The sequence below is a fragment of the Pyxicephalus adspersus genome, chromosome 3, assembly GCF_032062135.1.
Source record: "Pyxicephalus adspersus chromosome 3, UCB_Pads_2.0, whole genome shotgun sequence".
In the NCBI taxonomy this organism is placed as follows: domain Eukaryota; kingdom Metazoa; phylum Chordata; class Amphibia; order Anura; family Pyxicephalidae; genus Pyxicephalus; species Pyxicephalus adspersus.
In genome coordinates, this window is record NC_092860.1 from 137408845 (window position 1) to 137423446 (window position 14602).

At 37.0% G+C, this 14602-nt stretch overlaps 1 protein-coding gene across 3 annotated transcripts in view; it reads left to right on the top strand.

Moving 5' to 3' along the window:
- Positions 1-14602, top strand: part of SORCS2 (sortilin related VPS10 domain containing receptor 2) — a 515645-nt gene that overhangs the window by 277928 nt on the left and 223115 nt on the right. For all 3 annotated transcript variants that reach the window (XM_072406487.1, XM_072406488.1, XM_072406489.1), the window contains exon 3: positions 1597-1696. In XM_072406487.1, coding sequence (XP_072262588.1) covers positions 1597-1696 — 100 coding nt within the window. The remainder of the gene's footprint in view (positions 1-1596; positions 1697-14602) is intronic.

Here is a 14602-nt window from a genome sequence, read left to right on the forward strand (position 1 = left end):
CATCACATGTCTCCAATTAGCTTTGATTATACTGTGGTTAAGATGTTTTCTGATTGGTTAATGTGGATTTCTGCATGTGCCTATTATTAATTGTACTAAGTAAGGACCTAATTTATTGTTTTTAGCAGATCATTTACTAAAGCTCTAATATGGTTACTGCTGACTTATGTAAAGAAATTGCACATAAAAATGAGATGCTTCCTGGTGAGTCGGGTTCTTCTTTCTTCTGATTCTCCCTTTTCTACATTTATGTTGGAGATTAGAAAGCTGGAAAGCTGCAGAGAGATTAGCAATTTGAACCTGTAAATTGAATAGGTATGCTGTTGGGAGAGGGCACTTGGGTATTGGGGAGTTGTTGGGTCACTGCTTGGATAAGGGAGCTGAGCTAATGGGCCTAATTTATTACTGATTTGCAAACCTGGATAAACTAGCTAACCTGGAATATATCTAGTCGGGGATTAAAAAACACTTGACAATAGCAAATCATTTTAAGAAATCTATTCTACGTTTGCTGGATTACTCAGGTTTACCTATCATGGTTTATCTTCTCCAGTCTTTGGGAGCTTTGAATAATCAGGGTAATTGTGTGCTCACTGCTAGGAGACATGAGCAGGGAACTCTGAACTGCTGAGGACAACCTAAACTTAACAACTTGGATGATTTCTGTTTCCATGTTACAGATTTTCCTCACTTCCTACATGAAACAATGTTCAATAAACAAAAAGTAAGGGTAAATCTCTCAAATTGATCTCTCATTAAATGTTCTTATTCTATCATACCAATAAGTTTTGGTTGTAGGTACACTTTTAAGCACTTCTGCTGTAAACATTGAGGATGAATTGCTGCATAGTGCCTGTTTCTGCAGAGGTCAGTGGGGGTATTTGCTTCTTAACCCCCCCTGGGGGTATTCCCAAGTATGGCTCAGGGTGAAATTTCATTACAGAAAGTGGTAAGGCCGAGCCACACTCGGGGTGGAATTGAGGACCTACCTGGTCTTAACGAACCTGTGGTGTCCTCCAGCGATGCCGGCCCGGCATCTGTGTCCACTTGGTGATGCTCTGCCGGCATCGGCGTCCTGTTGGCAATGCCAGGCATCTGCATCCCCTAGCCTTACACTCTGGCGTGTGAGCATTGGAGACGCAAAGCTAGGTGATGCAGATGCTGGCCAGGTATGCGATGTGTGCGTGGGCGGCCTGTGTGTATCTTGGGGGGCGGGAAATTTAAAATTAGAAATATTTTACCAACGTACCGAAAATGTACCGATTTGACATTTAAAAATACAAAATAATTAAACTGCCAGGGAGGTTAAAAATTAACTTAAGAATATGCAGATACTTCAATGTCCTCTACAAATCCATAAAACATAGATGCTTTTAACAAATTAATCTCATACAAAAGTCTCTGTTCCACTGTGATATTTATGTTTGTTAACATTTCAAGGCAAAATGGTCAGGTGAAGCAACAAATGCAATGAATATAGGTCATCCAATTTAGTAAATTGACCGTTTAGTAATTTATATTGAACTCCAATTACCATATATTTAAATAGTTTTTTTCTAATGTGCTTTTGCCTAATTTTATGTTTTTTTTTTCAAGGTCCTCGGATTATGGGACAACATATACAAAGCTAAATCTTCAGCCTGGAGTCACTACTGTGATTGATAACTTCTACATCTGCCCCACCAACAAGAAAAAGGTTTGATCATTTTATTGAAAGTTAATTTAATATTGTTGTTCACAATTTTACAAGAGGTATAAACTGAGTCCTGGACATATTGTCTTAGATCCTTCTAGTATTTAATGCTTACTCCTTCGTTGTGACCAATCCCAAATTTGAATATGTTATGCAGATATAGAGCGTTGGTGGCCATTAGATAGATTGTCATCTTACAGTGGTGGATAAAATACCACATTTATAGAGACCTAAAAACATCATTGGAGTCATGCAGTTGGCTCTACCAAATGGTGGCTGACAACTTTGCAGACATCATGAAATGGGAGGTCAATCAGCGACAGTAACCCTTAGAATTACTCCAAGTAACCCTTAGAATACTCTAGAGCAGTGTTTCTCAACCTTTTTAACATGGGGAACTTTTGAAATACCTTTCAGGTCTTCGGTAAACTCATTCTTAAATTACTATATCCACAGTTAACAGTATATTAGTATGGTGGTCAGGGGGAAGAATGTCGCCTATACAGACAGCAAAAAAGATAATTGGTATCTGTTAAACTGACCTGAGAGTCACAAATTGCTCATTGCTCAAGGAACCCTTAGCAACTTCTGAAGGAACCCTAGGATTTCACAGAACCCTAGTTGAGAAACACTGATCTAGAGGAACCTTGGTTGAGAATATTTACTCTAGTGGACAGGGACAAACCAGTGCTTTGCAAAAATTGATTTTTGTGGAGTGGAGTGGATAGATTTAGAGATCATTACATTATCAACATGTCACAAAAAATCCAGCAAAATTGTATTCTTACATTACATTTTAATATATTTTGTTTTTCTTTTACCAGGGACACTTTACTACACGTCCCCTGATCCTAAAGGGTATTTGTATTTGGAAGGAGAAATTGTATTTTCTTCTTCCCATCAATCTTGGAGTTTTGCAATTTACTTAAAAATTATTTTCTTAGCCCATCACTGCTATTGGGGCCATATTGCTAAATAAATAATTTGTATAGGTCAATAACAAGTATAGCATGATGCCCTTAAGTCATTTTCAAGGTTAAATGGAGATTTCCATGCAACAGTAATTATCTGATAGGGAATCTGGCTAAGTCTGTCCAAAACAGAAACATTGAAAGAAGTTTCTTTGTTATGCATAGAGCTGACCCTTCTGGCTGTGTTCTGTTGGACCTCCATGGCCAGTTATCAGTTGTCATTTAGTGTCCTCTATTCTACTTAAATCTGTATGTAATTGCATTTATTTTGTATGACTTGTCTGTCTAAAGATATCAGTTGTCCTTATTCATGCCAGTTGGCTGCTAAAATGCTGTTGTGCAGTCCAAGTTCTTCCTGCAGGGCGGATTTATATAAAGATAAAAGTGCAGAGTTGAATCGATTTGCTATTATGGATCGTAGTAGCTGTCATAGGTGCTGGATTGTCATTTTATTCTGACAATATGTGGTGGTGGACTAGACATTCTGCAAATCTGTTTTTTGTATGCAGTTTCTGTAATCATTTTTGTGCCATCTCAAGCTTTCGTTAATGTAGCCCTAAAGTCAGTTATAGCAGAAACTCTGCAGCTGCCATTCGGCCTCTGTCAATCCATATTACTTGCTGTTATCCTGACCTTCTGGTTTTTATACTTTTTGATCAGGCACTAGAGTGTAGATCAGAAACCCCAAGTCTACAAACCCAAGTCTGTATATCTCTATTTGGTCAGTGGCTCAAAGTATTAAAGTAAAAGAATCAAAGTGACAGCAGGACAGATCACATTATTAGAAAAGGACTGTAGCAATGACAACCTTTGCGTTCTACTTAAAACCAGTTTTTTAGAAACGTTGAACCCCAGGCAAAGTTAAACACATGAATGAAATACATATAAGGGGAATACCAATACCAGAATGTGTATACCTGCCCGTCTAGTCCTGAGATTGGTCCCATGCTGTCTTGGGGTCTGTCTTCTTTCAGTGGTTACCTGGTATTTTCCACCCTGCCATCATCTTTCTTCTGGGTTCTTGATGACGTTGCCTAATCTCACGCTGAGCCTGTGCAAGATCTAGAGATGTGTCTTCCTTCAAATGTAAATAAATTAGCCCTGATCTCACGCATGCGTAAGCTTGAGCGCTTGTTTTTTTTTACATTACAGAAAAGCCCCTGATGACACAGTGACTGATATCGGGCATGTGTAGAAGGAGCAGCCTGCATCCTACTGGGATATGTAACATAAGTATCCCAGGAGGCTGCAGGTTTCCCCTTTAGTCTTTACAACCTTAGCGGTGAATATGGAAGGGGTGGCAAATTCTTGGGTGGGGGGGCATTCAATTTTTTTATTGAATTGTATTTCATCACGTGGTAAATGACAATGCCTGTTGCCTGATACAAATCAATGAGAAAAAAAACTGTCTTTCCCAATCATTATTTTACTCAAACTTGACATAGAAAGACTTGAGATTTTTTTAATCAAATCAAATATCTATTATATTAAAACCAATGCATACTCCATGTCTAGCATTGTATACCCTGTATAGGAGCTCATCCATGTTTCTTCTAGAGAATGTTGTAGAATTTAAATTGCTGGTATAATATTCATGCTAAGGTCAGAGGTCAGAGAACACTCAAAACAACACAGAAGCTATGATGCAATATTTATTTTTGGATTTGTAATTCATCTAGTAATGCATACTGCACATGGGGAATAATATATCTTCACTGCATCAAGGCTCACATTTGGTAAAAAATGTGAAATGAAAACTATTTATGTAATTTTAAAGTAATATCTTATACATGTACAAAGACTTTATATCAAAGATTTTCCAGTTTCCTCCAAATTTCTCAGTTTTGAAGCAAATTCAATAAATTTGCAAACTTAAAAATGGTTGTAAAAGGAGGCAAAAAAGTTTGGGGGAGTGCAAATATTATTTTTTGAGCAACAGATGAGAAGAGGTGTGTCTAATTGAGATAAAAGATGGAGATTTGCATACTAAGCCTAAACCAGGCCAGGCAAATTCTTTATTCGTGATTGCTTTTCTGTGAAATGAGCCTGAAGCCCCACAAAACAGTCAATAAAAGAAGAAATGGAAACACTTTCAATGTATTTCTGAGCTGGCTTTCATTGTACTTAGAAATTTCTCCCTCGGGAATATTCAAGTGAAATTAAAGGGAAGTTTCTCATTCGAATTAATTAGAGTTATTGACTTGTGGCAATACATCATCTTTCTAGATTTTGCTTAGCTGCAAATATTTATAACTAGAAGTGAGCAGAATGGAAAAAAATTGAGTCAATTCAAATCTTGGTGGATTAGTCAAGAAATCCAAATGGTCTAAAATAATCATAGTACGAATTTGTGCTTTTTTAGTGAGCCGTACTATTCCTGTCATTGACAGATATAGCATGGCTAAGTCAAGGCGGATGTCACAAGATGACAGCTGTCATAGTCTGGTGGACAAACTATGTAAAAGAAAGGAGCAAAGAGAAAGGCGGGTGTACCAAGCCACACTTTACCTGTCGTATGTAAGATCGGAACTTAAACTGCTCAAATTTTGAGTTTCAATCCGTGGTCTTAATAGCTCCTATCTGAATTGTAATCAACTCCAATCAGAGCTATCTGACAACCAGGAAAACATCACTGTCATAAGATATCAAATCAAAGGCAAAGAGCAGTCCATTTGACCTGAGATGCAGGTGACCCAGATTCATCTTCTGTGCCATGATCCCTTCTATAGAATGTCATCAGCTTAGCAGTGTGGGTTATTTTCACAGCTCCATGCTCAGTTTGAGCATATTGAAAATATGAGCATAGGCAGCTTATCTGCAACCTTCCCTAATAAAAAGCTACCATCTATTCTAGCCATGCTCAACGAATGCAACTTAGTAGAGCCAGCTACATGGCTCCAACATATGATGCTATTCTGCCACCACTTTAAAGAGACATTATTTCCATTGGCCACCAGTTTAGGTGGCTTCTTTTCCCAACGAACCACAATAAATTAAATTTAGTAGGATTTCCCAAGGCCTAAATATTTTAGAATTAAGAAGGTTGAAAAAGACGGATGTATCCTTGACCATCGTGAAATGGACCAACTTTAATTTTCCACTGGCTGTTAAAAAGAAATGAGATGAAATAGTTTAAAGCAGCATGCCAGCTTACTACAAAGTTATAATTGCAAGAGTTTGTAATTCAGTGAATCTAGTCATATGACCCAAATACTACTTGCAGACAGAACATCCAGGAAGTGGACCTACCTGCAAACTACAATCTGGTCTGGGACTCCAATCCTTCTCTTGTCATAAGCATGTTCACTAAGGATGAGTGAAAAAATTCCTTGAAGTTCTGATGGGTCTGCAAAATTTTGCAAAACCATCGGAAAATCACTATAGGAGGATTATCGCGGCTGCATTTATAAATACAGCCGTGGGAATCCTCCTGTCAAGATCCTCCTCCTGGCTCCATTCATAAATGCATAAACTCCTCTCAGAGTGAGTCATGCAGCTTCTGTTTTTTTAAATGAACGTGGCCATGGGAAAAATCAGAGGATTTTTCCCACGCTGCATTCATTCATAAGCAGCCAGCTGTGAGACTCACTTTGTGTTCCTGGATAGAGAAACTCTTTCCAGGAACACATAGTACAGGGATGCAACAGCAATCGGGAGCTGAGCTGCTCCGCTCCCCTAATTGCTGTTGCCGCCCTATAGTATGTGTTTCTGGATAGAGTTTCTCCAAGGCCAAATTTAATAAATTTGCTCGCTCATCCCTAATGTTCACCCAAAGCCATGTGCAATTCAATGGAGCCCAACCTTGCAAAATAAAAGGTCTGACATTGCAGAGAACTGATTGGAACACTACAGAGAGCCTGTAGCAAGGAAATATGCGGAAGGCAACATGACAGGGGGCACGGACAGACACGAAGCAAGGGGTGGGGGTTGGTTGGAAAGAGTTAAAAGCTAGTCTTGGAAGAAAGGAAGGAGGGGGAGTAGGTTGGGTCGGAAATAGAAGGGGAGGAGAGAGTAGAGGGTAAAAGGAGAGTCAAACGGAAGTGAGTCACATTTTTTGAAAAGAAGAAGTTGCCCACCCTCCCGCCCTTGTTATAGAGGGTTGGGAGGCGGTTGAGGTTTGGTGGGAGGTAAGAGTGCTGGTTAAATTTTGGTTGGGGGGCACCCAAGGTGGTGGTGAACCCCCCTTTAAGTGGTAAAAGGTGGAGGCCCCTGAGGTGGTACTGGGCTGCTTAGGGGCCAGGTTGGTATGGTGGTTTGGAGAATATGTGCTGTGGTGGTGGCGGACTTTACCTTCCGGACCTGCAACCTAGTCGTTGGTTGGGAAAATGTTGAGATAGTATTTGTAAAGGTGGTTATTTAAAGGGTAAATTCAAGAAAAATAAGCGGGTTAATTAAAGTTATTATTGGTTTATTTTGGTGTTTACTGTGTTCTTGTTTGTTGTTTGTTGGTTTATTTGTTTGTTTGTGTTTGTGTTTTATTTGTTTCAGTGGTTATATTTATTTGTTTATATTCGTATATTTGAATATGTGTTAAATTATTATATTGATACATAATAATAAGTTATAAGTTGTTTATTGTATTTATTAATAAACGGCTGCTTGCCAGCCATTAAAATGCAGATTGGTGTAGTGTGGTTTGTAAGGTTAAGATGGAGAAGAAGGACGGAAAGGGGGCTGGCAAGAGAGAAGGTATGTTAGTAAGTATGGTGGGAGGGCAAGGTGAAGGGGCAAGGTACGGGCTACCCTAGTCAAGAAAAAACATTGTTACTAACACAGTGAGAAAATATATTTCTGTTCTGTATGCTGGCAATGAACAGGTGTTTCTACTCAAGCTATAGCTACTAAAGACAAAGAACTGTAGGACATTAAATACCTCCCCTTTTGATTCACCTGGAATGTATTGGCTTATTCAAACTGAAGGTTCAATTGGGCTTAAATATCAGGACCACAAGTGTCCTATTCTACAGGCTTTTTGTATAGCAGAGAGGATTTGTACCAACATTGTCCCACATTTTAGATATTTAGACTGATAAATTATGTATTTAGCATTGCTAGCTGTACAATACAACAGCCACCTCTGTATTGTATCACTAATTTCAAACCGTCATACTGATAATGAATGTCTTCCACCTCCCACCAGCCCACTCCTCTCCTCTACACACAGCCATGGCCATGTTCTGGCTTCAACCTTTGCATTACCTTATGCCTGACTGTTTGTTTACGTAGATCTGAGTAGAGAACCTTTTATTTCCTCTACTAATGGATAGGTGCGGTGTCAACTCCATATCAAGCGCTTATCTGGCTATGCTGTGTAGAAATAGTCAGGGGTTACTTCTAAATGACAGCAGTGTGCGAGCGGTAAGATAATGGCTTTTCAATGTGCAGTTTTGTGCCTTCCTGAAAAATAAAGGCTGTCAGCAATTCAGACACTCATAAGTTACAGGGGGAAAAAAACGTGGTAATGGCCGAAGCGAAAATATCTTGCTGTACTCAGGGGATAACAATGAGGAAAGGATGTGAATTATTCACACTGGGATGAGGGGACATGAGCACTTTCCATTTTGTCAGACCTGGGCTGGAGTGTTGCTCTATCACATCTAGCAATCAGAGAAATTGAAAATGCTGCTGTGTTATTACAATGCCTTTTACTAAAATGTGTGTGGATATAATTATGGAAAGGATTCAACACATCATACATGCTTCACATGTGCTCATACATAATATTTGCATCATAGCTTTAAAAAAAGGAACTTTTGAGTCTAGCATTTTATTATTCATACCGAAGCGCACAGTACAACTAGAAAAAAGTAATATGTTTATCTTCCTTTCCAAGACAGGACTGGTTGCCTTTAACAATTGGTTGACTTTAACAAATCTATGGGATAGAACTGCTTTTTTAAAAGTTTTTTTTTATGTTCTAACATTGATATAAATCAGGTATGTGTATTTGTCCTGTGCACACTGATGTCTTGTGCACACTTACTTTACAGGTATTTTGTTGTGGTTGCAGGCTCTTAAAGAGAGAAATATACAAGCATGTACTTGATATTTTCTTTCTTTTTTTGTTTGTAATTGCCTTTATATATTATTTAATGGTGGTCATTTTAATGCACATTTGCCTTTGCATTTGACATGTTTTTATAATACACTATAATGAACGTGTTGTATGTTTAATGTGTTTTATACATTTGCGTGCCTTTACCAGAACCTATATTTTTAAATAAAATGGAATTTTTTATTTTATTTATGAAATCTTTTCCTGCCACAAGCTAGGTCTAAAAGTCAAACATTCCCATGTTCTAGACATTGATACTCTATATGTATCTACTATAAGATAAACACTATAAATACATAGCATCCTATCATTTCAGAACTCATGATTGGCATGCTTATGGCAGGTCAGTAAAAAAGTACTAAAGACACTGGATCAGTATGACAGCCAGGTATCTATGGGGAATCAAAAAAATGTTTTGTTAACATTCTTTATACATCATTCTTATAGACAACAAGACAGTGTTTAGTACAAATAAGTACATTTTAGAAAGTGTTAAATTGGAAGAATGAGATCACTGCTTCATCAGTGAGATCATCATCACCAAATGCTCTTTTTTCACTAAATATATCTGTAGCTAAAAATGTATACATTGAAAACTTTAGCATTATAAGCAGTCCATTTCTAGAAGCAATCTTGTTATTAAAGAATCAGTGTCAGACTTAGCAGGTTGTATCAGCCAAGGGAATTTATGATCAAATGATTTATGGTAGGTGTGAATTAAAATTTAGAAATTCCCTTCAGCAAGCAAATATTTGTACTTTGATCAATATAGGGAGATGTAATTGCTGAATGGAGGCTTTAGGCAGCTGGAAACCTAGTTAAAGGTATACTTTGGTTAGGTAAGATTGTGTTCTGGTAACCAAAGTCAGCCTGGTAAATGTTTTACATTTCTATCTTATACATTTCAACCTTACATTTCTAAGGTCAGACAGTGCTTTATATCAGTGGTCGACAACTTTTTCGTTCCTGCCGACCACTAAAATTACCCCCGACAAAGAAACTTCCCCCAATATGATGTCATGATGCTAGAACCCGCCCACTCTCCCATCACAGATCTGAGAATGCCCACTTAATTAAGCCTGTGTTCTGTACGGGGAACATAGCCCGCAGCTCTGGTAGGTGTGCCCTGCCAGGGGCCTTCTCCGCCGGTTGGCGACTGCTGCTTTATATGTTGTTAATACATCTCCGTCAGGGATCCTAAGAATTGAGATCTGATATATACCATATATGCTTGAATATAAACCCATCTAAAAATAAACTCAGGTGTTTGTTTTTATCTAGGAAAACAGGAAAAATGCATTAACTCAAATATGGACATAGGGCACAAAATGTGGTCATCACTATTAACATTTAAAACAGTAATTATTAGAAATGCTAATACAATTAATGTGAATAAATACATTCATGATGTGTTATTTTTCAAACATTACTTTTGAGTTGGCTATGTTGGGTCACTAAATGATTTTCTGTGCATTATTGCTGGTCATCAGTAGTAGGCGCTGTGTCTTCATGTAAAGGTTTACAAACTCTGTCTCAGATGGCTAGAGTTTGTTATACACTTTACATGAGGGCACAGCTCCATCCAGTGGCCCAAGTAAAGACTTAAGTATTTTTTTCCAATGACATTTTCACAACATTGTCAAATAATTCTGGTTTAAACTCAAATTTATTGTTTGAAGTATATTCAAAACAATATTTTGAGTGGGAATTGCAATGTTTAAAATTGCATTATGTGGAGGTTATTGTTATAAGTGTATAGATAATTGCACAGTTCCAGTTCTTGTGATCTGTGAGTTAGATAAAATGTTTGCTTCTAACTATTAAAAAAAAGTAACAATTAAAAAAAATAGATTAGTGTAAAAAATGATTAACTTACTTTTAGCATAATACATCTTGGTCATATAAATGCAAAGCAGCCCAGGACAGTATCTGATTTAAATGTATACAAAGTAAAAGGCAAATGTTACCTCTGGGAATCCATTATATCATTATTTATGCATTATTCTTTTATGGTTCTATTTAAAGACACGTGTTTATATACAGTGTAGGTGATTATTTAGAGAATGTCACGTCCTTTACCCTAACTTAAATCAAATGATTTTTGGCACTATTTTTTATAAAGAACTGGATTAGACAAAATATACAGATTTTACTGTTATTTTATCTGGCAGAAAGTGTCAGGACAATGCTAATGTACAGGAACAATGACAAAAACAGAAATGTTGATATGCTTGTATTATTCTTATAAAATGTGTTTAACTGATATGAAGATCCAATACGAATAATCAAGCTGTGAAGAAACAACTGTCCCATTGGAAATGTTTATCCTAACTTCCTGGTGAGATTAGACCTAATGGTGAGATTTCCTCTAAAAACAATAGAGACAGAAATAGAATTTAAATGTAGGTAGTATTTAGAATACTTGTCCGTTTTTTGCTGCTGGCTATATTACAATTTCTCAAGTTTCCTCCAAAGGACTGAAGATTCCTGGGGTTCTTTAAACTATGGGCAGTTGTCTTTCTCAGGCCAGTTAAGGTGATAATTTGGGGTATCTTCTAAATGGCTAGCAATGTAAAAGGCATTCTTTTCACTGATCACAGTAATGTACTGTGAGCTGTGGCTATAGTAATTTATAGTAGGGCTTCCCTGAAGATCTTAAAGTTTTTTTAAGAGTTCCCCATGTTAAAAAGTTTCAGAAAAGCTGGTAATATTGGAAGTTATGAATATTGTGTACTTTAATAAAAACTAGCAAAAATAAATAAGTAATTTAAAGAACTGGGCTTTTCTGTAAAAACCCCGGATCAGATTTCTATGATCTTGAAGCTAGATGTAATTTTAACTATAGACGAATGGTGAAACCATACTTACAGAGTTATAAAAATGTATCAGACTCCATATAAATGCAAAACAGCCAAAGACAGCATTCCAGTAAATATATACATAGCAAAAGGCGAATGTGACCCGAAGAAGATAAAGGTGACCCGTATCAACAGAGCCCATTATGTACGCCGGTGGAAAATACTCCCAACAATAGACTATTCACTGAGTACTCTATCTATGTATAAACTACTTATTACAGAAATTTCTGAAGAAGAATAAAAATATACAGTGCGTTTTTTAAACATGAAGCAGAAAAACACATTTTGTGGATGAGAGAGATTGAAGAAAATCATACGGTAGACTTTGTAAGTTGTAAGAGAAAATCACATGTTACGTGTAGCTTATTTGGTGTTCATTTCCTTCAGAACATGCCAACAATGATAGCGTTCATCCCATTCACCTCCTAGACTATAATTTCCATCCTGAGTACATCTAGTTAAGAAAATGATCTCTGCAATGACAATTATCCAGCAGCATGTGTTTAGAAATAATGAGAACAAAAAGAAAAAAAAATGAGAAAGAAAAGTAGCAGAAAAATGTTCATACAACACCAACTTACCTAATTATGTTTTTGGATTGTTGGGGGATAGGTGCAGTAGAAGCCTTTTTCTAGCCGGAACGTTTGCTTTTACTTTTTTTAGTTTTGTATTGAGTGGAAAAGGGTAAAGAACTTCTCTCTGCCTGCTGTCTGAACCTATTGTGGAGAAGTTTATTGCTTCCTGGGCTGTCTGTTGGGAAAGTTATACAATTCTGTTCTCACTTTCCTATTCTAAACGGGTAGGAAATAGGGAACTACCCCTTCTTTACCTTTTCTCTGTTTAATATCCTCCAAAAAGACAGAAAGTAGTGGGATTTCCCCCAGTCATTGTTCTGTTTAATAGCAGCTAATCACATGTGCAGGAAGTAAGAATCGTGCTTATCATTTCCCTATTTTCATGACATCTGTAGCGATACTTTTCATTACAACGTAGGGTCATTTTTTCTTTTCCCCTGGTTTAGCACCCATAAAAAAAAGAAATGGTGAGATTTACCCTTTCTTCCTGTTTAAAACGATGCCTGTGTATTAGATAGGAAATAGATTCTTTTGACCTAAGCCAATGTTCTGCCTGATGCTTGCCTAATAGAGGAGTATGTTGATTTCCCCTAACTTCTTATTTTGTCTGACTCCTGTCAAATTGACATTTGGAGGAATTGTTTCCATCTCTACACCTACTGTCATACCCATGGTCAATTATAGTGGGCAGCAGTGAGTGGTTTACTATTTCCTGCTGTTAAAAATGTAGAGTCTCACCTATGGTCAACCATAGGGGGCAGTAGTGGGTGTTTCACTGTATTTCCTGCTGCTGTATGAACTGCTGCTGTATGAATACATGTTTATTATCAATCTGCATAGCAGTTGGGGCTACCAAGTCACTGGCAAGGTTCCAGCCACCAGAAGCTGCCTAGGAACCGCTTTTCCATCTGAACAAGCCCTAGCTATACAGCACAGCTTTATGCATTTTCTGTTGCATTTCTGTCAGACAGACACTATAAAATTAAACAAAGTTTTCATTCTTTTTAAAAACATTTCCTTAAAACTGTTTATTAGTTTTGACATAATAAGACATATTATGTTCCCAATTAATGAAATAAATTGCCTTAGTTATAATAGAGTTGCAGACTGTAATGAATGCCACAGCTTGCTGCCAAAAACTAATAGCTGCGAGTACCACAAAAGATCATTGCCAAAAGAGCTATGAGAAGTGTGGGAACAAAGTAAATATCACATGAGGGGTTTGTAAAACGTATTGATTTTGTTTCGGACTGAAAAGTGCAGGTTTTCATAAATGATGGCGATCCGTGGCTTACGCTGTGGGCATGCAATCCTTGTAATGTAAGTCTGCTTTTATCTCAGCAATGTAGGTCATTTGCTGTACTTGAGAATAAATGCAGCAATACCGGTTTAATTAATTGCCTATTCATCTTCCTGACTTCTATTTCATTTGTCTGCATTTTCACACATACAATAATGTCCTGCTAATGCACTATATTTAGGTATTAAGTCATGGTGAAGCCGGGGATGGATCTGCTTCCTTGTGGTGCCTTACCAGGGGTTGGATATACAGTTTGTATTCCTTATCTTTAGATTGGTAGACCTATTTACAGTAAAAAAAAATAGTTGACTTCAGTTTTACCTTTACACATGCTTGTTTGAATTAAATGGTCTGGTCCAGTATTAAAACATTTGCTAATAAATAGCAAATGACATTGAAGAAATCCATTTCAGGTTTTCTGGATCACCCAGCTTCATTGCTGGATCACCCAGCTTCACTGCTGAAAATGTATCCTGGCCAGCCTTGGAGAGCTTTAATAAATCAGGCCTAATGCCTCTAACATGACTGTTTGATTAAATGATAAAATATAGCTAAAAAAAACATCAGTCATGATTTCAGACCCTCATAACTATTTCAATATTTGCATTAGTTATTTGGGGTTTTGTAGGTGTTGTTATGGCTATGCTGTTTTGTTCTATTTTCAATGTACCCATGTATACTTGAATATAAACTGATCCAAATGAAAAACCAAAGTGCATTTTTTTTCCTAAAATAACAGAAAAACTACATTGATTCGAGTAAAAACCTAAAACTCACTGCTAACATTCAAATCAGAGGTCAAAAGAAATGCCAATAAAATTCATGTGAATAAATTTATTGATAGCGTGTTATTTTTAACATTTATTTAAAAGTAGGAAAAATTAAAATCACATGGACTCTGTATATCTTTTTATGTTCTTTTTATAGGTTAAAGTATTTTGTACTTCTTTTATATTAGTTTATTTATATTTTTATAATTAGGTATGATAGATCACTTGCTCCTAAACAATCTTATGTACATTGTTGATGGCCACCAGTAGAAGGCTTTGTGTCCTCATGACCAGGGTAGCTCGGACCTTCTAGCCCATCCCTTATAAACACCATTGTCATAATTACCGCCTACTTCCAAACCTCCCCCTGCTTACCAGCC